General features: G+C 34.6%; 1 protein-coding gene across 3 annotated transcripts in view; it reads right to left on the minus strand.

Moving 5' to 3' along the window:
- Positions 1 to 1,250: 1,250 nt before the first annotated feature.
- LOC111516592 (SH2/SH3 adapter protein dreadlocks) overlaps positions 1,251 to 26,626 on the minus strand; it is a 68,987-nt gene continuing 43,611 nt past the window's right edge. For all 3 annotated transcript variants that reach the window (XM_074176689.1, XM_074176687.1, XM_074176688.1), the window contains 2 exons: positions 25,908 to 26,187; positions 1,251 to 2,183 (listed from right to left, as the gene is read on the minus strand). In XM_074176689.1, coding sequence (XP_074032790.1) covers positions 1,980 to 2,183; positions 25,908 to 26,187 — 484 coding nt within the window. In that variant the 3' untranslated portion in view covers positions 1,251 to 1,979. The remainder of the gene's footprint in view (positions 2,184 to 25,907; positions 26,188 to 26,626) is intronic.

The following is a 26,626-nucleotide window of genomic DNA, read 5'->3' on the forward strand; positions in this document are numbered from 1 at the left end:
ATGTCCTCATGAGGTTGGAAATCGATAAAACAGTATCTCTTAGGCAGCTGGCTTTTGAGTTGGATATCAGTCGTGAAAGTGTAAGACGAATTGTAAAAAAACACAAGTATCGATCCTTCAAATATCAACTTCACCAACATCTGTATGACGCCGATAGCGTAAGAAGGGTGGAATATTGCAGATGGGTTCTACACAATAATGTGCAGCCCAATAATGAGTTTTTGAAAACAATTGTATTCTCAGGTGAGTCGAAATTCACCAATCTTGGTTTCTTTAATAGACAGAATACCCGATATTGAGCACAAGAAAATCAGAATTTGTTTCGGCAGTGAAATTTCCAAGAACGTTTTGAATTCAATGTCTGGTTGGGAATAGTAGGGGTTAGGATAATTGGTCCCATAATATTTTATGGGCCTTTGAGTGGTGATAGATACTTAGGTTTTCTCAGAAATGAAATTGAAGGATATTTAGAAGATTCACCGCTTAATCTGGCAAATCAACTGTTTTTTCAGCAAGATGGAGCATCTCCCCATAATAGTAGGATAGTGACAGAGTACCTTCCTGATAGATCTGGGGAGCAATGGATTGGAACACATGGTCCTATTAGGTGGCCTGCTAGATCACCCGACTTAACCCCGTTGGACTTTTTCATTTGGGGTCACTTGTAAAAAAATTTAAAATATCAAGTATGGGGTATCATTGGATTCAGAAAATTGTGTAGATTTCAAAAATTTAATAATATAAAAGTGTTCTATTTGAAAATAAAACGTTGATATGATTTTCGGAAAAACCGGAAGTTGAAAAAAATCTCACATTACATCAAAAAGTGCCTCTTTGTAAGCATAATCAATATTAATAGTTCCGTTAAAATAGGTGAAAGAATAAAGAAAAGAGGGGGGTGTACCATAAGTCTGTGTCACACGATATATACATGTATGAGTAAAGTTGTAATTGTTGACACGTCCTTGTTCGATGCAACTGAAATAATGAGGTTTTTAATCATTTATATAACCTTTGTGCATACAAATGATAAAATGAAGGAATATTATTATCATTATATCTCAGAGTCACAGTCAGTTGTTGCTGAGACTTCGAGATGACCTTTGTCCTCGCAGTAAACACAAGTTTCACTGATGATGTGTGCAACAATAGCAAGCGAAACGTTTGGCACTACAAGTTCCATTCGACCAAGACCTGCCAGCCTGGATTTTATTCTCTGTCCCGATAGATGTTATTTTCTTGGTCACTGGTCTGAAAGTCTGGTCAAAACTATCAACTTATAATGTAGAACAGATTTGTATTTGCATTACAAACAAATGAGTTTGGTTGTTTGGCATTGATTATTCGATTTCAGAGCGCATTATTGAGGCTGTAACGAGAAACTGAGTTAAACAAGAAGTGAGAATTCTATTTCTTTACTTATTGTGTACTGTGTTAGAAAATTTCGGATGTCCCGAGAAGATATTTCAAACTTTATCAATAGGATAAAAAAAAATATAATTACGTGACATCAGTTCCTATAATAATAATAATATTGAGTATTCATGAGTTACATAAAGCTTCATCCATTGAATCACTTCCATCTATTTGTTTTGCGTTAGGGTGGTCCTTTTATCCAACATTACCTTTCGACTGAACTAATAAATACAAGCTTTTGACTAGTCACAAAAACATAAAGTGTACCGCGCTTTCGATTCCGGCTCTATGAAAATATTTTTACAAAATGTAAAAACAGTAACGGGACCATCCTGCATGAACGAAAATAACTTTGTGCTTTTGTAGGAATTACTGCTAAAAATTCAATAACTTAGACGAAAACATATATACAAAATAAACAAAAAATATATAACATGACCAGATATACATGTTTGCCAATGAATAATAATAATATTGATTCATCAAAAAATTCAAGAACAAAACACTCACACAAATAGTACTTTTTTAATCCTAAACAGTTCTTTCAATGGTAGATTTATCCGTTATTTGGTTTTCGGAAGGGGACGTACCAGATAAAGTTTTTCACCTTGCTTGTTGGTGTAGATCGGTGCCCTTTGGTAATGATCCACGAGTTGATCGAGCGTGTGGAATTTTCGTTGTCCGATGCAATATAGAGCTCCCTCGACGTGTACACGGAAATGTTTGTTTCTTCCTGGAGCTTTCAAGGATACTGAGTAGTCGCCCGTCTAATACATAAAGAGTCAATTAAAATATGCTCTACTCAAATATTATTTTAATAGTCAACAAGTATATTACTTATATTATTCATTAGTAATTATAATTTCAAAATGGTAATTTGAAACGTATCAATGTTATTCAAACTCAAACTGCACCTTTATTTATTTATTTTTAAACGGATTTCACTTTTTTTACATATGAAAATACAGATATATATTTAAACTAAATGTATACTAAGAAATGTGTACTAAAAATGAAAAATTTAGCAGTACTACTGTAATAGACGGACACCTATACTACTTATCTTTTTAAGTTGATCTTTGGGGCGTGGAAAGGATTTGGTTTCCTTGAAGAGTACCATTAAAGCTGATTTAGAAAAAATTAAGTATTGGTGTGACTCAAACTCACTATGTTTCAACTTCAGCAAAACTAACATTCTATCATTTAAATTTGTGCATGGAAATTTCTGCCTTCAAACTCATATGATAGAAAATAAACAATCTGCTAAATTCTTGGGAATTTGGATTGATAACTTTCTGAAATTTGAAGATCATATAAAATATCTGAACAAAAAACTTTCATCTAGCTGTTATGCCATTAGAGTTATCACTAAAGAACTGGGAGCAACTGCTGGTAAAACTGCGTACTACGCTTTAATCGAATCTCACTTGAGATATGGTGTCGCCTTCTGGGGGTTTTGTAGCAAACAGTTACTACAATCTGTCTTCGTTTTGCAAAAAAGAGCAGTGAAATTCATCTACAAAGCCAATATTAGGGACCATTGCAAACCCCTATTCATCAATAATAAATTACTGACTGTACAGCATTTTTATCTTGGAAACAGTAAGTCTCATATTTAAAAGAAGAGAATGCTATAGATAAGAAAATACCTACTTTACCCGTCAAATTCACGACATACCTCTGCCTATTCCAATAACAACGTTAACAAAACATTCTGTTTTGTTTGAAAGTCGGAAGATTTTCAACCATTTACTTACCGAAATGAAAAGTATAGTGAACTACAAGGTATTCCGTAACCGTGTAAAAGAACTTTTGCTCTTAAAAGCGTATTACAGCTTGGTCGAATATTTTGAAGACAGGCTTTGAGACCAGCTTCTGATTTTGGTTTTATTTTATTTTTTGAACTTTTTAAAGTTTTGGAAATTTTACATAACTTCGACTATTATATTTTGTTATATTTTTATTTTGTCTGCACCTGTTATTTTTATTTTTCTTTATAATTACTTGATAACTTGTATTTCATATATATATGTGTGTGTATATATGTGCATATATGTGTTATATATGTGTATGTTATTTCGTGTAATAGTATTGTTTTCATATGCTTTGTCAATAAGATTTTTTTCTTAGACAATAAAGTACAGTGATTGATTGATTGAATGTATTTAATGTTTGGCAATTAAAATCTAAACTTCTATTGTAATATTCATTTCCTAATCTTACAAAACGTGACAAAGCACTATGATAACCATAATTTGTGCGATGGTAGGGAACTTGGAATGATTCAGAGTTACGAGTAAGTCTGTTTGGAACTTTGAAATAAATCGAGTGGAGCAATGAAGGACAATCAATATCCCCTGTTAGTATCTTATGCAGAGTTATCAAGTCAGTTCTTGTTCTACTACCTTCCAAGCTAGTAATATTCAGATTTTGCATAACTTGCATGTAATCGTAATCATCATATTGTAGATTCATTTTAAAAGCTATACACCTCAAAAAAATTTTATGTACTCTTTCTATTCGATCGATGTGAGTTTGATAATATGGTGACCACACTGGTGAGGCGTACTGAATAACCGAATAAACCAATGTTAGATATAAAGTTCTAAAAGCCAATACTGATAGTTTTTTAGCATTTCTAAAAATGTAACCCAATAACTGAAATGATTTGCTGACTGCGGAGTCAATATGATGTGCAAAATTTAATTGATGATCAAATATGACTCCTAAATCGCGAATTTCAAAAACCCGTTTAAGACTGTTTTCAATTTGATAATCGAACTGAATAGGATTTTTGGACCTAGAAAATGAAATACAATAGCACTTATCAACATTCAGAGACATTCCATTATTTTGTGACCAGTTGATCAATTCATTCAGATCAGATTGAAGACATTTACAGTCAAGGTTGGTTTTGATTGGCATATAAATTTTGAGGTCATCAGCGAAGAGAAGATATTTACAGTGGCGAAAGTTTAGAGCTACATCATTAATAATAATATTAAAGAGAAGTGGATCCCTGCGGGATGACTGATGTGACCTGAATATCACTGGAAATGTGGTTTTGAATTTTTACCCGCTGTTTCCTATCAGATAAATAACTGTTTAACCAACATGTTAACCAAGTTGGACAACCTGTTCATCTGACAAAAAACAAATTGATTTTCGAAATATATAATGATCAGCATAGGCCTTTTTTAGCTTTACAAAAAATAATTCTAAAAATTTTGTTGGTCAAAGGGAAAACGTCCTCCAGTGACCTCTTATTTGAAGTAAATAATGTCCTAGATACACGCCAGCTACACTGCCAGAAGATTATTCTGAAAGTCATTGAGAACAAAATAAAAATAAAATCAGTGGAACACGTGTATAGCACCCGAAGAAAAAAATATACATTTTTAGCTCCAAGATGCCAAAGATTGGTAGGTCAAAGACACTGTAGTTATCTTGGCCCAAAGATGTGGAGCATAGCACCAGAAAAAATACAACTCATTAATAAACAAAATAAATCCAAATTCAAGAAAGAACTGAAAAATCGACTCAGACATTCTGATCGAACTCTCATCAAATTATTAATCAGCACACTTTCTGAAAAATGAAACCCCCTGTAGAATGAACTCAATAAAAAATACTTAATTTCAATACCATCATGTCCTTCTCTGTTTTATATTATGTATATAGTTTTTCAATTCATTATGCTAATTTATTTTCATCAGTTTATATCTATTCATTGTATTGTAATCAATTCATTATTTATTTATTTATTTACAGCAATGCCTTTTTTTTCAAGATAATTAACAAGTTCACACATATGTATTTAAGCTACGTAATCTAAGCTAGGTTTAAGGAAAACATATATAAAATAAAATAAATCGTAAAAATAATGAAATTAAAATCTTTTCACAGTCTTTTTAAATGTTTCCAAAGAAGAATTAAAAGATTCTAAATCAACATTGTATGTATTTGCAAGTCTCAAAATTCTACCTACAGATTTTTAATAATAATAATAATTTTTATTAGTCTCAAGAAACACACAGTTTTTAGACACGTCAATACAATTTCTAAAATAGGTTTGGGAGGGTAAGATTTGCCAATATAGTTTTTAAAAAACGCTTGTAGATAAATTAGATATACAAAAAAAATACAAGTTAACAGGATAAAATTCCAATCTTATAAGACTTGACTAAAATGTAAAGCCATGAGCTTTTATAAATTATAAATCACATAGCTAACGTATTATATATATACAAAGTCGAGTAAAAGTTCAGGAGGTGACCACAAAAGTGTCTCTTTCTTCTTGGATAACTTCGAAAAATTGATCAATTTCATATAAAGGATGTTTGGTTAATATTTTCTTCAATAAGTTTTTGAATCTTCTAAATGGCAAGTTACGAAATTTTGCAGATAAGGCATTGTATAGCTTAATTCCTATATTATCTGTTCTTTTCAATCTATTAGCTGTAGGAACAAGGTTTGATTTATTTCTTGTATCATATTGGTGTATATCCTTGTGAGCAACTTCATTCAACAAGTGTTGTTGAACAAGAAGCAGATTTTCATAGACAATAACTGAATATAGAGTCATTATTTTAAGTTTTACAAATATTGGTCAACACTTTTCATCATAATTGGCAGAGATTATGATTCTTACTGCAGATTTTTGAATGACAAATATTATATTAAGATGTACCTTTGATGCATTATACCATACCTAAGGACTGAATGAAAAAGAGAATGATATGTTGCAAGTGCCGCACTTTGATTTACTATTTTTTCAATTCTTCTGATAGCAAAAACCGTCTTACTAAGTTTACTACACATGTTATTTATGAAGTCTATCTATTTCAGGTTGGAATCTATTTGTACTCCCGAAAATTTGGTAGAATTTTTGTTATCTCGATATAAGCAAATTGTTTCAAAAGTTAGAGTTTCTGTTTTTTGTTCATTGAGAATCAAGTCATTTGGTGTGAACCATGATCGAGCTTTCTCTAGTATGTCAGTATGGATCATATGAGGATCATCTATTTTATATATTTTTTTGCCCAAGGTTGCATCATCTGCATACAATATAGTTTCTATGCCTGACGATTTCATCACGTGAGGTAGGTCGTTGATATATATTAGAAACAGAAGTGGCCCCAATATTGACCCTTGTGGCACTCCTCTTAATATTTTTCTTTTTTCACTTTTGGTATTTCCTAGATAAACAATTTGATATCTTTTGTTAAGGTATGACTTCATCATGTCCAGGCAGACACCTCTTACTCCGTAGAAATCTAATTTGGCCAATAAAATCGTATGATTTACAGAATCGAATGATGAAGTTAACCCTTTGAAGCCCAGAAGTGCCACCGTGGAACCACAAATCAAATGATTGTTTTGAAGTGGCCCAGTAAGCGCTGGCTGGAACCACATTATTGAAACAGTAATATACTACCGCCATCTCTTTACCAGAAGAGCAAGGTGAAAAGAAATTCTAATTGTTTGGAGATATAAAGTCAGTAGTGTAACAAAGAGACTTCTGGCGCAAAATCCCATGTATTTTCTTATGGAGCTAAACTTTCTGCAATTTTTGGTTCAAACAGGAGTGGGGGAAACGTGTGACGTCATCGACGCAGGATGGAACGAGTATCGTAGCGATTCGAGCGTGGACCCCCTTGCCCTCGGCCCCCCTTAGTACTCCACATCACCGCTCAGGCCTTCTTGGTACCCCACCTAACCCCTCGGCCCCCTTGTCACGTTCCAGTCACGTGATTTTAAATAAAAAAAGTTTATAGTTATGGGATTCGAACCTGGGTCGTCCGCGCCGTAGACATTGTCCTTAGCCTCTACACCATCGTAAGATATTGAAGTTAACTGCGAATGTTGGGTATTTATAGCGTTAGTTTTGTCGGGACCGAAATTGACTCATTCATTATACTTGACAGCATTTTTATTTTTGATTTCCGTAGAATGTAATCGTCATTATCATATTGAAGATAGGAAAATATACTTAGATTTGGGAAATAATTAATATTTCATGTAAAGATGTGTATGTGTGTGTAAGAGCGAGAGGCGCGTGTGACGTAATCGATGCAAAGAGAGATGGAGATTGAGGTTTTACCGGTTGCTAGTGCAAGCAGGTGTTGCCAGTTGTACAATAAATCAATGTTTAAGGAGTAATGTAGCGTTGCCGGTTTGAAAATTAAGTTATAGAACACACAGAGTCATCTATGAGTCACTAGCTGAACTATCTATTGGTTGAAGAAGGACACTGTAGACACTAGACTCATAAGACTGCATCTGTCAAATGTCAATACATGCCAGCATGGCAGGTTCGGCGTTGCCAGTTGTACAATAAATCATTGTTTATGGGGCAATGTAGCGTTGCCGGTTTTGGAATTAATCGTGAACTACTCGACGAAAATTGGAAGCGCGAAAATGATATATTTTATAATAATGAATCAGATTTAAGAAAAAATATGACAATCTGCGATCCGTCATTGTATACGGGGTGTCTCAAAATACATCATTGAAAACAAACATAACGTCGAAGTGTACAGGGTACGTCAAAATATATTTAAGAAAAAACATGTCGGTTCAACAGAAGTCTAGCATTCCAACATGTCGGAAGTCACGTATCTTTGTTAACCAAGTTAGCATCATCAGGAGAAAGAGGAGATCCAAAAGTGTCGAGAGGTTAAGCTTTGTGGACTCAACGTGAGGGCAATGGGGAAGCGAAGTATTCGACAATGACATTTCAAAATACGTGGTTTTCCGTGCGTTTTCGATCGTTTTTCGTGCGTTCACGATCATTTTTCGTGCGTTTACGATCGTTTTTCGTGCGTTTTCGATCGTTTTTCCTGCGTTTTCGACCGTTTTCCGTGCGTTCATTCGTTACCGTTTCATCGTTATTGTCGTAACGGTTTTTCGTGTTTCAATATGACAGTCATTTATCATTAAACGCGTTTCGCTAACCAAGTTAGCATCATTAGGAAATGATTATTTTGCGAATTTTCAGACTCTTGAACGGAACCTTGTGGAACACCCAACCTAACTTCTGTTACAGAGTAGTGTCGGTCAGCCAATCAGAATGGAGAAATCAAATATCGCTCGATTGATTGTGCTAGATGAAATTGAACTGGAGAATGAGGGTCGAATAATAATAATAATAGTGATAAAACATTAAAAGCTTGAAAGTGACGTAGTCAGCGTGATAGGTGGTGGCGTGTGTGATAATGAATGGGTTATTACAAAGAATAATAGCGCAACTGTCAGAAGGGCACTGAGTTGTATATTTACTAATAATGATCAGATCGAAGCATACGGCATGTCAAATGAAAGGATAAGAAATGGAGAATTCGTCGACAGAGAAAAAACAAATATGGCGTAATGAATATAATATCCAAGGCCGAATGTGAAATAACATAGGAAGAATTGCAAATTCAACAAACTTGTAATTAAAAAATGTTGGGTTATGAACAACTATAAGTTTATTCCAATTGCAGAAGCTTGATTCAAAACGCAGAATTTATTGACAAAGAAAATGAAAAAAATTATTGGATACTGAAACATATGATATATTTGGATTCCTTAGGGTGAGAAGGATTCGAATCCATCAAAAAACGACCACTTCCGGTTTTCACTTCCGGTCCTCCGATTTCGATGATTTCAACATCAATGGATTCGTTTAGATGTCATGAAACATAATTGATCATTTGTCGAAGCCAAAAGGACCTTATAACCTATTTTCATTATACTAGCAGCAACAGACCGATGTGGGTACTCATTTCAAATGATGTCATTTGTAGATTATGAAAAGTATAATATCGAGCATCTAATGTGAAATAGCATAGAAAGAATGGCACATTTGAAGAAAATCATTGAACATATTTGAAATTAAAAGTTGTTGAGTTATGAACAACTACGAGTGTAATGTAATTGCAAAAGTTTGATTCAAAACACATAATTTGTTGACAAAAAAAATGAAATAATCATCGTATACTGAAACATATGGTATTTTTGGATTCCTTAGGGTGAGAAGGTTTCGAATCCGTCAAAAACAGGTCACTTCCGGTTTTTACTTCCGGTCGTCCGATTCCGATAATTTTGACATCAATGGATTCGTTTAGATGTCAAAAAACATAGTTAATCATTTTACGAAGCCAAAAGGACCTCATAACCTATTTCTGCTATACTAGTCGCAACAGGTCGGTGTGGCTACTCATTTTAAATGATTTAATGTGTAGACTATGAAAAATATAATATCGAGCGCCTAATGTGAAACAGCATAGGAAGAATTGCAAAGAGAATCATTGAAAAAACTTCGGATCGTTACGTACATCATGTCAAATGAAAGAAGAAAAATTGCAGAATTCATCGACAACGAAAAAACAAATATGGTGCAACATGTCAGAAGGGCACTAACTCACATCTTTATTAATGATAACTGAATCTCAACGTGCAGCACATCAAATGAAAGGGAAACGAATGCAGAATTCATCGACAGAGAAAAAGCAAATCTGACGCAACATGTCAGAAGGGCACAAAGCCACATTTTCGTTAATAATTGTCGAATCGTCACGTACAGCACGTCAAATGAAAGGAAAAGAAATGCAAAATTCATCGACAGAGAAAAAACAAAGATGGCGCAGTATGTCAGAGTGACACTAAGCAACATCTTTGTTGATGATAGTTGGATCTCAACGTGCAGCACATCAAATGAAAGGGAAACGAATGCAGAATTCATCAACAGGGAAAAAAAACGGAGACGATGCCAAGAGGACACAAAGTTGTATCTCCACTAATAATAGTCGCATCATCACATGTAGCACTTGAAATGAAATGGGGGAAAAAAAAGCAGAATTCATGTGTTTGTTGCGCTATTCAAATCCAAGGTGACATGGATCAATGTCAACGCTGAATATGCATCTAACAAAGACTCTTTGATTTTCTTTTGTTTCATTTCAGAATATGTCATCACTAATTTTTATATTCAAACCCGAAGTGACATTGATCACTGTCAATGTCGAATCTACATCCGGAGATACGCAGTTCTCAAAGCGACGAAACAAAGGCTCTTTGTTTCATTTTAAAATATGTCATCACTTATTTTACTATAAATATGTCATGCATGGCGAAATGAGTTAGTTGCATCCGTTGAAAGTGATACCAGTGACAAGTGCACCGATTCTATTTGAAAGTAAGTGTTTTAGGTTTGACTTTTTCCTTTATTTATTTTCCTTCATTTGAAAATTGGTGAGAATTGTTGAATCCTTTGATTTCCAAAATTTTTCTCGATATATATATATATATATATATGTTGGATGATTTCAGTCAAATGTTTTACATGTCGTGGTTTGTTTGAGATAGTATTCGCATATATTGTCAATCAAAACATGAAGCTTTCATTTTTTATTTTTCACAGATGGATTTACAAAAGTTGAATGCAAGTTCGATCGTGAAGAGAAAGCCAAGTATCAAAGTAGTAGATTTGCCTGTGGAGATGCCGCAGAGGATATTCACTGCCAAAATCGTGAAAGGAAAATTTGGTGAGGCGGTCTTGTTGGATTTGGGAGATAAAGTATCATTTCTACCCCACCGAGTGACGGAGGCGTATCGTCCTCACTTAGAAGAATTTTCATCAGGAAAATACGCTATTGTGTTCAAAGGGTTAATGGACATTGGGAAACCGAATCTTGTCGTTTCATTTGAGATTGTACAAAATTAAGGTTAGTACTGTTTCCAATTTTTTCTTTGTTTTATAGGCAAACAGTTTTTGGGTGTATACAATATTTTTCATTCGAGTCAAAAATTCTCACTCACAGATATGATCCGCATAAAGTAGTGTTTCCATACAATATATTTCCTTCACTTAGTACGTGCAGAATATGTGTTTTAAATTCATTATTTTGAATGACACTTGATTTTTTTATTTTCATCATATGTGTAGCAATTACTTCATGAAAGACATTACCCTCTCTGTTGTCAAAAAAATTTTTTTAGTGTATGTTTTTATTAAAAAATCGAATTTATTTCAGTGTATGTTTTTATTGAAAAATCGAATTTATTTCAGAATAATACATCAACGTGTGCAGTATCAGTCAGAGTCATCTCAACAACAACATTCAAAACCGTCATAGCAACCTTTCCAGAACGAGTTTCAAATCTAAGCAGTTTCCATTTTTTTCAATCTATAGAGGCTTGAATTTGTCGATATTCAGTGATTTGTTGGACAAACTGCGTCTATTCAATATATACACAACCGTAATGAATTTGGAAGACTTTGAAGATTCATCGTGGTGTGTTCCAAAATTCAAGAAAAACACGCCGTTCTGTATGGGTCATTTCAAAGGAAATTTGTTCAGCTGCAGTCTCAATAACGTTGATATTTTATATAAATGGCTTTATAATATACTACCAAAATAAATACAATACATATCACACACATCTTTTTTTGAAAATGAAAACTTATCTTATACAGGGAAAGTTGTCAAAAATGTGCAATAACAAAAAATTATATACCAGATTTTATAGAGATGAAGAAACATCATATTGAAAGATACTAAGTTGACAAAAACAGGACATTTTAGAAATAAAGGAAATAAGTTTGTCTGTCATTTTAAATTCTGATTCGTTGGGTCGATATAACAAAAAGTGGCATTTTATATCTTGAATTTTATTCAGGACAATATTATAGATTATTGACATTTGTCATTAAATTTCAAGTGTGATATTTGGAAATTCATTTCGTATTGTAGTTTTTTCGAAATTCCCATTCGAAATAGCATCCTTTGATATAGATACCGGACGAGTCTATTATGTGTAGATAACCTGAGTTTCAATTGTTCGGAGTTCTGAGTTCTTGTACATATAAACATAACAAAGTAACGATACAGACAAATATGAAAAATCGTCATGAAATAATTCAAATCCATTCAAGTGAAAGATATTTTAACCTCAACTTCGATATTCTGAAACAAAAACACACAGTATTCACAAGTCCATCTTTCGTTATTCCAAGTTCATAGTCATCAAAATTGATACGATTATAATATATATAGGAATATAAAACTATCTTCAAATACAGTTGCATGAATGCACATCAAGCATTTTGTCGTAGTACGATGACCGGGGCAAAGTTACAACTTCAGCATAATATGAATATTCATAAATATTAGGGAAGGTCAAGATCATCAACAGGTATTTAGAAATTCATTCGGTGTCCAAAGCTTTCTTTATAACTATTCGTTCGATATTAAATATTATTACCTCAAAATATATCGAAATCATAACACGTTTGCGATTAATTTTTTCAGTTACATTTGAAAAGTGAGTTTCAGTTTGCAGAAATAATAGGCCACACATGTTGGAAATTTTGCCATAGTGTGGTGAAAATCGTATTGAAATTTCTACGAAATATAAGCGCATACATACAGAGTGAATCAATATTTGAAATATGTCGTTTGGAACCCCCCATAACCCTTCTCTATCGAATTTTGGCAGAAATAATGCTGAGTCGTACTGTAGAGTTAACGTTCGAAATTGGGAAAAGTGAAGTATTCAACAGTTTTGCGTGCGACGGTTTTGCGTGCGTTTTCGAACAGTTTACGTGCATTTATTCGTTATCGTTTCGTCGTTATTGTCGTTTTTTTTCCTATTTCAATATGACAGTCATTTAACACTTAACGCGTTTCGCTTACCAAGTAAGCATCATCAGGAGATGAATAAAGTTCACGCTTTGTCGTATGAAGGTTCGTTTTGCGAATTTTCAGACTCCTGAACCGAACCATGAGGAACAATCAGCCTAACTTCTGGTACAGAGTGGTGTCGTAAGCCAATCAGACTGGAGAAATCAAATATCAGTAGAATGATTGTTTTAGATGAAATTGAACTGAAGAATGTGGGTCGAATAATAATAATAATAGTGATAAAACATTAAAACTCAACTTGTGTTACAGAGTGGTGTCGGTCAGCCAATCAGAATGGAGGAATCAAATATCGGTCTAATAATTGTGTTAGATGATATTGAACTGGGGAATGTGGGTCGAAAAATAATAATAATAATGATAAAATATTAAAACTTTGAAAGTGACATAGTCAGCGTAGGAGGTGGTGGTGGCGTGGTAGAAAATGTGTGAGGATTTGTGGAAATCAATGAGTTATTAGAAAAAAAATGGAGCAACTGTCAGAAGGGCACTAAGTTGTATATTCGCTGATAATAATTGAATCTTCGCTTACAGCACGTCAAATGAAAGGACAAAAATCCAGAATTCATTGACGAGAGAATACAAAGATGGCGCAACATGTCAGAAAGACATTAAGTCACAATTTCACTCATGATATTTGGATCTTAACGTGCAGCACATCAAATGAAAGAGAAACAAATGCAGAATGTTATCGACAAAGAAAAAACAAAGATGACGCAACATGTCAGGAAGGAACGAAGCCACATCTCCGTTAATGACAATTGAATCTCAACGTGCAGTACATTGACTGAAAAAGAAAAAAAAAATGCAGAATTCATCGACAGAAAAAAAAACAAAGACAACGTAACATATCAGAAGGGCAATGAGCCGTATTTTCGTTAATAATGATTTGTTCTCAACGTACTTCAAATGAAATGAAAACGAATGCAGAATTCATCGACAGAGAAAAAACAAAGATGGCGCAACATGTCAGAAGTGCACTAACCTGCTTCTTCGTTAATAAAAGTCGCATCGTCACGTGCAGCATATCAAAGAAAAAAACAAAAGAGGCAACGAAAAGGGTACTGAACCATATTTTCGTTAATAATAGTCGGATCGTCGCATTTGACATGATTCATTCACTCAAAACTGAAATGTTTAGAAGATACCAAAGGAGATCTTACGGTGACTATAAGTTCTGGTATGCTTTGTTAGGTATCGAATGATGCGTGCAATTTCTTTAATTCCAGCGACATGATTATTCCAAGATATATTGGTGTCCATTTGAACCTCAATAAACTTATTGAAGCAGAAGGTGGAACTTCAAAAAAAATAGGAGATATAGTACAACAAGTCAGTGAAGAGCGGCTTTTTTCTGCAGAAAAATGTTTGAATTTCTTCAAATTTTCCAAATATCTGTAACAGAAAGACAAAACTCAGCTACGGAACGCTTCTATCTACTAAAGTTAAGTATGTGTCGGTAGTGTGTAACGAAGGTTTCCATTAAATTCACTGGTTGTGCCCTCTGGAGGATGTTTGTTGCGATACACCATAGATGACAATATTTATTGTTTATCATTTCGAATCCGTTGAATACAAGGGGTTTGGAAATAGAAAAAAACAACGTTTCAACGCTTTGTAGACGTGTTTGATGCCCTATGACCAACACCCGTCATCCATATTTTCATTATTATTCCGATTGTATGACCACCAAACATTCAATTTTATTGGGATTGAAGGGAGCTGATAGGTTAGGTGGTGTACCAAGGGGGTCGATAGGTTAGGTGGAGTACCAAGGAGGCCGCTGGATGGAACGAGTATCGTAGTGATTTAAGCGTGTAACTCCGCCCCTCGGCCCCCGCTGGATGGAACGAGTATCGTAGCGATTTAAGCGTGTAACTCCGCCCCTCGGCCCCCGCTGGATGGAACGAGTATCGTAGCGATTTAAGCGTGTAACTCCGCCCCTCGGCCCCCTTGGTACTCCACCTAACCTATCGGCCCCCTTGGTACTCCACCTAACCTATCAGCTCCCTTCAATCCCAATAATATTGAATGTTTGGTGGTCATACAATGAGGATAATAATGGAAATATGGATAACGGGTGTTGGTCATAGAGCATCAAACACGTCTACAAAGCGTTGAAACGTTGTTTTTTTCTATTTCCAAACCCCTTGTATTCAACGGATTCGAAATGATAAACAATAAATATTGTCATCTATGGTGTATCGCAACAAACATCCTCCAGAGGGCGCAACCAGTGAATTTAATGGAAACCTCCGTTACACACTACCGACACATACTTAACTTTAGTAGATAGAAGCGTTCCGTAGCTGAGTTTTGTCTTTCTGTTACAGATATTTGGAAAATTTGAAGAAATTCAAACATTTTTCTGCAGAAAAAAGCCGCTCTTCACTGACTTGTTGTACTATATCTCCTATTTTTTTTGAAGTTCCACCTTCTGCTTCAATAAGTTTATTGAGGTTCAAATGGACACCAATATATCTTGGAATAATCATGTCGCTGGAATTAAAGAAATTGCACGCATCATTCGATACCTAACAAAGCATACCAGAACTTATAGTCACCGTAAGATCTCCTTTGGTATCTTCTAAACATTTCAGTTTTGAGTGAATGAATCATGTCAAATGCGACGATCCGACTATTATTAACGAAAATATGGTTCAGTACCCTTTTCGTTGCCTCTTTTGTTTTTTTCTTTGATATGCTGCACGTGACGATGCGACTTTTATTAACGAAGAAGCAGGTTAGTGCACTTCTGACATGTTGCGCCATCTTTGTTTTTTCTCTGTCGATGAATTCTGCATTCGTTTTCATTTCATTTGAAGTACGTTGAGAACAAATCATTATTAACGAAAATACGGCTCATTGCCCTTCTGATATGTTACGTTGTCTTTGTTTTTTTTTCTGTCGATGAATTCTGCATTTTTTTTTTCTTTTTCAGTCAATGTACTGCACGTTGAGATTCAATTGTCATTAACGGAGATGTGGCTTCGTTCCTTCCTGACATGTTGCGTCATCTTTGTTTTTTCTTTGTCGATAACATTCTGCATTTGTTTCTCTTTCATTTGATGTGCTGCACGTTAAGATCCAAATATCATGAGTGAAATTGTGACTTAATGTCTTTCTGACATGTTGCGCCATCTTTGTATTCTCTCGTCAATGAATTCTGGATTTTTGTCCTTTCATTTGACGTGCTGTAAGCGAAGATTCAATTATTATCAGCGAATATACAACTTAGTGCCCTTCTGACAGTTGCTCCATTTTTTTTTCTAATAACTCATTGATTTCCACAAATCCTCACACATTTTCTACCACGCCACCACCACCTCCTACGCTGACTATGTCACTTTCAAAGTTTTAATATTTTATCATTATTATTATTATTTTTCGACCCACATTCCCCAGTTCAATATCATCTAACACAATTATTAGACCGATATTTGATTCCTCCATTCTGATTGGCTGACCGACACCACTCTGTAACACAAGTTGAGTTTTAATGTTTTATCACTATTATTATTATTATTCGACCCACATTCTTCAGTTCAATTTCATCTAAAACAATCATTCTACTGATATTTGATTTCTCCAGTCTGATTGGCTTACGACACCACTCTGTACCAGAAGTTAGGCTGATTGTTCCTCATGGTTCGGTTCAGGAGTCTGAAAATTCGCAAAACGAACCTTCATACGACAAAGCGTGAACTTTATTCATCTCCTGATGATGCTTACTTGGTAAGCGAAACGCGTTAAGTGTTAAATGACTGTCATATTGAAATAGGAAAAAAAACGACAATAACGACGAAACGATAACGAATAAATGCACGTAAACTGTTCGAAAACGCACGCAAAACCGTCGCACGCAAAACTGTTGAATACTTCACTTTTCCCAATTTCGAACGTTAACTCTACAGTACGACTCAGCATTATTTCTGCCAAAATTCGATAGAGAAGGGTTATGGGGGGTTCCAAACGACATATTTCAAATATTGATTCACTCTGTATGTATGCGCTTATATTTCGTAGAAATTTCAATACGATTTTCACCACACTATGGCAAAATTTCCAACATGTGTGGCCTATTATTTCTGCAAACTGAAACTCACTTTTCAAATGTAACTGAAAAAATTAATCGCAAACGTGTTATGATTTCGATATATTTTGAGGTAATAATATTTAATATCGAACGAATAGTTATAAAGAAAGCTTTGGACACCGAATGAATTTCTAAATACCTGTTGATGATCTTGACCTTCCCTAATATTTATGAATATTCATATTATGCTGAAGTTGTAACTTTGCCCCGGTCATCGTACTACGACAAAATGCTTGATGTGCATTCATGCAACTGTATTTGAAGATAGTTTTATATTCCTATATATATTATAATCGTATCAATTTTGATGACTATGAACTTGGAATAACGAAAGATGGACTTGTGAATACTGTGTGTTTTTGTTTCAGAATATCGAAGTTGAGGTTAAAATATCTTTCACTTGAATGGATTTGAATTATTTCATGACGATTTTTCATATTTGTCTGTATCGTTACTTTGTTATGTTTATATGTACAAGAACTCAGAACTCCGAACAATTGAAACTCAGGTTATCTACACATAATAGACTCGTCCGGTATCTATATCAAAGGATGCTATTTCGAATGGGAATTTCGAAAAAACTACAATACGAAATGAATTTCCAAATATCACACTTGAAATTTAATGACAAATGTCAATAATCTATAATATTGTCCTGAATAAAATTCAAGATATAAAATGCCACTTTTTGTTATATCGACCCAACGAATCAGAATTTAAAATGACAGACAAACTTATTTCCTTTATTTCTAAAATGTCCTGTTTTTGTCAACTTAGTATCTTTCAATATGATGTTTCTTCATCTCTATAAAATCTGGTATATAATTTTTTGTTATTGCACATTTTTGACAACTTTCCCTGTATAAGATAAGTTTTCATTTTCAAAAAAAGATGTGTGTGATATGTATTGTATTTATTTTGGTAGTATATTATAAAGCCATTTATATAAAATATCAACGTTATTGAGACTGCAGCTGAACAAATTTCCTTTGAAATGACCCATACAGAACGGCGTGTTTTTCTTGAATTTTGGAACACACCACGATGAATCTTCAAAGTCTTCCAAATTCATTACGGTTGTGTATATATTGAATAGACGCAGTTTGTCCAACAAATCACTGAATATCGACAAATTCAAGCCTCTATAGATTGAAAAAAATGGAAACTGCTTAGATTTGAAACTCGTTCTGGAAAGGTTGCTATGACGGTTTTGAATGTTGTTGTTGAGATGACTCTGACTGATACTGCACACGTTGATGTATTATTCTGAAATAAATTCGATTTTTCAATAAAAACATACACTGAAATAAATTCGATTTTTTAATAAAAACATACACTAAAAAAATTTTTTTGACAACAGAGAGGGTAATGTCTTTCATGAAGTAATTGCTACACATATGATGAAAATAAAAAAATCAAGTGTCATTCAAAATAATGAATTTAAAACACATATTCTGCACGTACTAAGTGAAGGAAATATATTGTATGGAAACACTACTTTATGCGGATCATATCTGTGAGTGAGAATTTTTGACTCGAATGAAAAATATTGTATACACCCAAAAACTGTTTGCCTATAAAACAAAGAAAAAATTGGAAACAGTACTAACCTTAATTTTGTACAATCTCAAATGAAACGACAAGATTCGGTTTCCCAATGTCCATTAACCCTTTGAACACAATAGCGTATTTTCCTGATGAAAATTCTTCTAAGTGAGGACGATACGCCTCCGTCACTCGGTGGGGTAGAAATGATACTTTATCTCCCAAATCCAACAAGACCGCCTCACCAAATTTTCCTTTCACGATTTTGGCAGTGAATATCCTCTGCGGCATCTCCACAGGCAAATCTACTACTTTGATACTTGGCTTTCTCTTCACGATCGAACTTGCATTCAACTTTTGTAAATCCATCTGTGAAAAATAAAAAATGAAAGCTTCATGTTTTGATTGACAATATATGCGAATACTATCTCAAACAAACCACGACATGTAAAACATTTGACTGAAATCATCCAACATATATATATATATATATATATATCGAGAAAAATTTTGGAAATCAAAGGATTCAACAATTCTCACCAATTTTCAAATGAAGGAAAATAAATAAAGGAAAAAGTCAAACCTAAAACACTTACTTTCAAATAGAATCGGTGCACTTGTCACTGGTATCACTTTCAACGGATGCAACTAACTCATTTCGCCATGCATGACATATTTATAGTAAAATAAGTGATGACATATTTTAAAATGAAACAAAGAGCCTTTGTTTCGTCGCTTTGAGAACTGCGTATCTCCGGATGTAGATTCGACATTGACAGTGATCAATGTCACTTCGGGTTTGAATATAAAAATTAGTGATGACATATTCTGAAATGAAACAAAAGAAAATCAAAGAGTCTTTGTTAGATGCATATTCAGCGTTGACATTGATCCATGTCACCTTGGATTTGAATAGCGCAACAAACACATGAATTCTGCTTTTTTTCCCCCATTTCATTTCAAGTGCTACATGTGATGATGCGACTATTATTAGTGGAGATACAACTTTGTGTCCTCTTGGCATCGTCTCCGTTTTTTTTCCCTGTTGATGAATTCTGCATTCGTTTCCCTTTCATTTGATGTGCTGCACGTTGAGATCCAACTATCATTAACAAAGATGTTGCTTAGTGTCACTCTGGCATACTGCGCCATATTTGTTTTTTCTCTGTCGATGAATTTTGCATTTCTTTTCCTTTCATTTGACGTGCTGTACGTGACGATTCGACAATTATTGACGAAAATGTGGCTTTGTGCCCTTCTGACATGTTGCGTCAGATTTGCTTTTTCTCTGTCGATGAATTCTGCATTCGTTTCCCTTTCATTTGATGTGCTGCACGTTGAGATTCAGTTATCATTAATAAAGATGTGGGTTAGTGCCCTTCTGACATGTTGCACCATATTTGTTTTTTCGTTGTCGATGAATTCTGCAATTTTTCTTCTTTCATTTGACATGATATACGTAACGATACGAAGTTTTTTCAATGATTCTCTTTGCAATTCTTCCTATGCTGTTTCACATTAGGCGCTCGATATTATATTTTTCATAGTCTACACATTAAATCATTTGAAATGAGTACCCACACCGACCTGTGGCGACTAGTATAGCGGAAATAGGTTATGAGGTCCTTTTGGCTTCGTAAAATGATTAACTATGTTTTTTGACATCTAAACGAATCCATTGATGTCAAAATTATCGGAATCGGACGACCGGAAGTAAAAACCGGAAGTGACCTGTTTTTAACTGATTCGAAACCTTCTCACCCTAAGGAATCCAAAAATACCATATGTTTCAGTATACGATGATTATTTCATTTTTTGTCAACAAATTATGTGTTTTGAATCAAACTTTTGCAATTACATTACACTCGTAGTTGTTCATAACCCAACAACTTTTAATTTCAAATATGTTCAATGATTTTCTTCAAATGTGCCATTCTTTCTATGCTATTTCACATTAGATGCTCGATATTATACTTTTCATAATCTACCCACATCGGTCCGTTGCTGCTAGTATAATGAAAATAGGTTATAAGGTCCTTTTGGCTTCGACAAATGATTAATTATGTTTCATGACATCTAAACGAATCTATTGATGTTGAAATCATCGAAATCGGAGGACCGGAAGTGAAAACCGGTAGTGGTCGTTTTTTGATGGATTCGAATCCTTCTCACCCTAAGGAATCCAAATATATCATATGTTTCAGTATCCAATGATTTTTTTCATTTTCTTTGTCAATAAATTCTGCGTTTTGAATCAAGCTTCTGCAATTGGAATAAACTTATAGTTGTTCATAACCCAACAATTTTTAATTACAAGTTTTTTCAGTGATTTTTGTTGAATTTGCAATTCTTCCTATGTTATTTCACATTAGGCGTTGGATATTATATTCATTACGCCATATTTGTTTTTTCTCTGTCGATGAATTCTCCATTTCTTATCCTTTCATTTGACGTGCTGTATGCGACGATCTGATCATTATTAGTGAATATACAACTCAGTGCCCTTCTGACAGTTGCGCTATTATTCTTTGTAATAACCCATTCATTATCACACACGCCACCACCTATCACGCTGACTACGTCACTTTCAAGCTTTTAATGTTTTATCACTATTATTATTATTATTCGACCCTCATTCTCCAGTTCAATTTCATCTAGCACAATCAATCGAGCGATATTTGATTTCTCCATTCTGATTGGCTGACCGACACTACTCTGTAACAGAAGTTAGGTTGGGTGTTCCACAAGGTTCCGTTGAAGAGTCTGAAAATTCGCAAAATGAATCTTCATATGACAAAGCATGGACTTTAGTTATTTCCTAATGATGCTAACTTGGTTAACGAAACGCGTTAAATGATAAATGACTGTCATATTGAGACACGAAAAACCGTTACGACAATAACGATGAAATGATAACGAATGAACGCACGGAAAACGGTCGAAAACGCACGAAAAACGATCGAAAACGCACGAAAAACGATCGTAAACGCACGAAAAATGATCGTAAACGCACGAAAAACGATCGAAAACGCACGGAAAACCACGTATTTTGAAATGTCATTGTCGAATACTTCGCTCCCCCATTGCCCTCACGTTGAGTTCACAAAGCTTAACCTCTCGACACTTTTGGATCTCCTCTTTCTCCTGATGATGCTAACTTGGTTAACAAAGATACGAGACTTCCGACATGTTGGAACCCTAGACTTCTGTTGAATCAACATGTTTTTTTTTTCCTTAAATTATATATTTTGACGCACCCTGTACACTTCGACGTCATATTTGTTATTCAATGATGTATTTTGAGATACCTTGTACACATTGAGGGATCGCATGTTGAAAACTTACAGCCTCGTGGAAATGTTATGTTTTTTCTTAAATGATGTATTTTGACGCACCCTGTACACTTCGACGCCATGTTTGTTTTCAATGATGTATTTTGAGATACTTTGTAACATTGAGGGATCACACTTTGAAACGATACAGCCTCATTAATCTGTAATGTTTTTTCTTAAATCTGATTCATTATTATCAATATATCACTTTCGCGCTTCCAATTTCCGTCGAGTAGTTCACGATTAATTCCAAAACCGGCAACGCTACATTGCCCCATAAACAATGATTTATTGTACAACTGGCAACGCCGAACCTGCCATGTTGGCATGTATTGACATTTGACAGATGCAGTCTTATGAGTCAAGTGTTTACAGTGACCTTCTTCAACCAATAGATAGTTCAGCTAGTGACTCATAGATGACTCTGTGTATACTATAACTTGATTTTCAAACCGGCAACGCTACATTACTCCATAAACATTGATTTATTGTACAACTGGCAACACCTGCTTGCACTAGCAACCGGTAAAACCTCAATCTCCATCTCTCTTTGCATCGATTACGTCACACGCGCCTCTCGCTCTTACACACACATGCACATCTTTACATGAAATATTAATTATTTCCCAAATCTAAGTATATTTTCCTATCTTCAATATGATAATGACGATTACATTCTACGGAAATCAAAAATAAAAATGCTGTCAAGTATAATGAATGAGTCAATTTCGGTCCCGACAAAACTAACGCTATAAATACCCAACATTCGCAGTTAACTTCAATATCTTACGATGGTGTAGAGGCTAAGGACAATGTCTACGGCGCGGACGACCCAGGTTCGAATCCCATAACTATAAACTTTTTTTATTTAAAATCACGTGACTGAAGGGGGCCGAGGGAGCTGATAGGTTAGGTGGAGTACCAAGGGGGCCGATAGGTTAGGTGGAGTACCAAGGGGGCCGGGGGCGGAGTTCCACGCTCAAATCGCTACGATACTCGTTCCATCCTGCGTCGATTTCGATGACGCTGATAGGTTACCCCCACTCCCATTGCGCCAGAACATACGTTGTTACACTACTAAAGTCATAAAGTGGAGGAAAACGTCAAGTATTTATGTTTGTGTGCAGGTTCTCATAAAATCATCTAAATAAAGGGCACTTTCAATAATGGCAGTTAAGATCCTAGTAAATATACAACGGACATGAGTATATTTCATCATTACACTACAAAAACAATGGATATCAAATTTCAAATGGTATATCTTTAGAGAAATATCAGGAGGTTCCACTTGGAACCACAAGGCCACTCTAGTTTTGGTTAATTTTTCAGATAGAAAATTCCTTGATTTGAATAAATTGACTTCAGACAAATGTTTGAAATACTAGAAGATATTCCTTGTTGGAAAAAATCACAATGTATACTTCGACAGTTTTTTCAACGATGTCTCATTGCAAACCGAAATGTTAACCAACTATGAGAAAGGGCCGAAAAAACGAGCCTAAAAATCTATTAGGTAATAAAGCAATGACACGAGAAGATAGTGACTGGAGAATGACTGAAGAAGGTCTTCTGTATTTGAAATGGGCTAATAACTGACCAGTTTTATTTCTCAGCAATTTTCATAATCCAGAACATATTAACTTCGTTCCTCGCAAGCAAAAAGATGGTTCTCCGCAAAATATTTCTTGTTTGAAATTGGTCAAAGATTATAACAAACACATGGGATATGTCAACAAATCTGACATGTATATTTCCTTATATAAGGCGAATAGAAAATCAAGGAAGTTGTGGTATCGCATCTTGTGGCACTTTATAGATCTTGTAGTTGTAAATGCTTATATAATTTATAAATCTCGTGCACTTGGAACCAAAACTCTGAGCCTAAAAGATTTTAAGATTGCAGTAGCGATAGAACTCATCGAAGCCCGCTCCAAAATATCTAATAAGAGACCAAGTGATAGTGTTGAATCAAACAGATATAAAAAAATTGTACCTCTTGAGAGAAGATATGACAAATGTGCACATTTACCCGAACATGGAAATGAAGTTCGTTGTGCCCAATGTAGCTCTCGATTGGAGCCACATCGTACAAGATGGCATTGTACTACTTGTGACGTTGATCAATGTTTCAACGAAAAATTCAACTGCTTCAAAAAATTTCACCAGAAACACTAATGGCCTTGTGATTCCTTGGCGGAACCACCTATTTTTGAAAAAACTGTGTTTCACATAAAATAAAATCATTTAATAAAGTTGTTTCTTATAACTTTGAGAGACTATTTTTCGAATAAAAACATTCGAAAACAGAAAAATTTCTCCGTGGGCTTCAAAGGGTTAAAGATATAAGTTCGACAAGTTCCGGGGAATTGATGCTACCATTGATTATTTTATGAATTAGTGTAAGATCTGCTTCCAATCTTCTATTAGCCAGAGTATTCAAGTTAAGAATGTCCAATATAATGTTATAGTCATATTCACCAACATGACATCCCACTTTACATACAGAGTACCTTGAAAACTTATTTTGAACACTTTCATGCATATCAATATCCTCATGATATGAAGGGCACCAAATTGTGGAATTGTATTCGATTATTGACATAACAATTGAACAATATATGATTTTTAATGAAGTGAGAGATAATTCATTTGCAGATCTAAGAATAAAACCCAACATTTTTAGTGCTTTAGAAGTAATATTTGCAATATGGGGTTTAAATGACATTTTTGGGTCGAGATTTTTTAAAATCTGTTTTTCCGTTAACCAGCTGTCGCTCCCCTACGAACGACAACCCTCAGAAGTAGAAACTTGTGCGAGCTAAGGATTAACGAGGTCTTACCTTTCAACGTGTGATTCCTAACACGGGATTCCTAAATCTCTGATTGTGTTTGTTGTTTTCAGTTCTAATTGATTGGTTTTATATGGCCAGTTAATGGGATTTTTGTTTCGGAAAAAAGTAAATATCACACCAGCGAACAAAGTTAGATAAATCGTACTGAAATAATTCTGTATCAGTTGAGTCATGAATAACTTTAAACATCTTCAGGTCATCAGCAAACAAAAGAAACTCACCATAAAGAATAAGATCTCAAAATGAGAACCCTGTGGTACACCCCATAAAACTGTGTTTGAGGAAGATACTGAGTTACCATATTTTACAAATTGTACTCTGCAGACTAGATAATTTTCAATCCATTTCAGAATGTTTTCTTGAATACCCAAAGTGTTTAGTTTATGCAACAACAAATTATGGTTTACTCGGTCAAATGCCTTTGAAAAATCTGTGTAAATAAAATCCACCTGGTGTCTATTTTCGAAGGCATTTATTATACAGTGTTGATAAATTAGCAGATTTGTGCTGGTAGATCTACCACAACTGAATCCATGTTGTTGATTAATGATTATATGTCAACAATCCCTTGTTAGCTTTTTTGTAATCAGGCTGTCTAACAATTTGGGTAATTCTGATTGATTACAGACTGCTCGATAATTTTTTATATCATCATGTGACCCACTTTTATAAATAGGTTTCAAAAAACTGTTTTTCCAATAATCTGAATATTTATGTATTTGTTTGTGATGAATGAATCGATTTGATTCAATACATAGCTGAATTTGTTGTTACAGTGGCTACACAAAAATCTATAAAAAAACAAAGTGTCCGTATTTGAAAAAACGAAGTTGATGATGAAATCTAATGAACGAAACGTCACATTGCAAACTGGTTCATATCAGATCACAACAAATATGCCACATCTGGCCAAATGGTATCATTCAAAGTCAACTTTTCACCGCACACCTACACATACAAACAATAACGAAATACTTACATTAGTCTCGCTATCTCTTATGAGGAAATCACCGTCGTGTCCATGCTGATTAAGCAGATTATCACACACATATCTAGTTATGCTCCCATAATACCAAGGTCTATCGATCAGATGGGGTTTTTCAGCCATCGAAATCTGAGATCGTTCCATAGAAGTTTCCATTGTAGGCGGAGGAAGTCTGTTCCGTTCTTGGATTGGACGGTCCATGTAATCGGACAATTCTTGCAGGTAGTTCCTCGGAACCAAACCAATCTGCCCTTGAGAATTCCTCGCTTTGTACCTTCAAATACGCCAAACAATCAACCATGGATATTCAAAAATATCACGAATGAGCATATACTGTACACAGACTTAAAGCAAAAATTAAACTCGGGTTTGTAAAAAATGTGTATATAGAAACGATGCTTCTAACTATAGATTATTTTCTTGAGCAGCGGAGTAATAAATAATTTTCAAGTGGCTATTTCATAGGCGTGCATAGAGTCTAAAAAGTGAAAAGTGTAATATTTTTCTCATTGGGGGGAAACTCAGCTCAATCACATTTAATGAGAGTATTTATCTTACAAAAATCTGCTGTACGAAAAATTGTCAAAGCAAATTGGGACTCGAGCTGTAAAGTAATATTCCCAGCTCTGAAGATCATGACTTTATATGCCGTCATTGTATATGAAAAATTACTATATGTCAGGAAACATATTAATGAGTATTCAGCTCATTCT

The sequence above is a fragment of the Leptinotarsa decemlineata genome, unplaced genomic scaffold (genome assembly GCF_025532065.1).
Source record: "Leptinotarsa decemlineata unplaced genomic scaffold, Ldec_3_MD MMD2_tig00001973_RagTag_RagTag, whole genome shotgun sequence".
NCBI classification, from domain to species: Eukaryota; Metazoa; Arthropoda; class Insecta; order Coleoptera; family Chrysomelidae; genus Leptinotarsa; species Leptinotarsa decemlineata.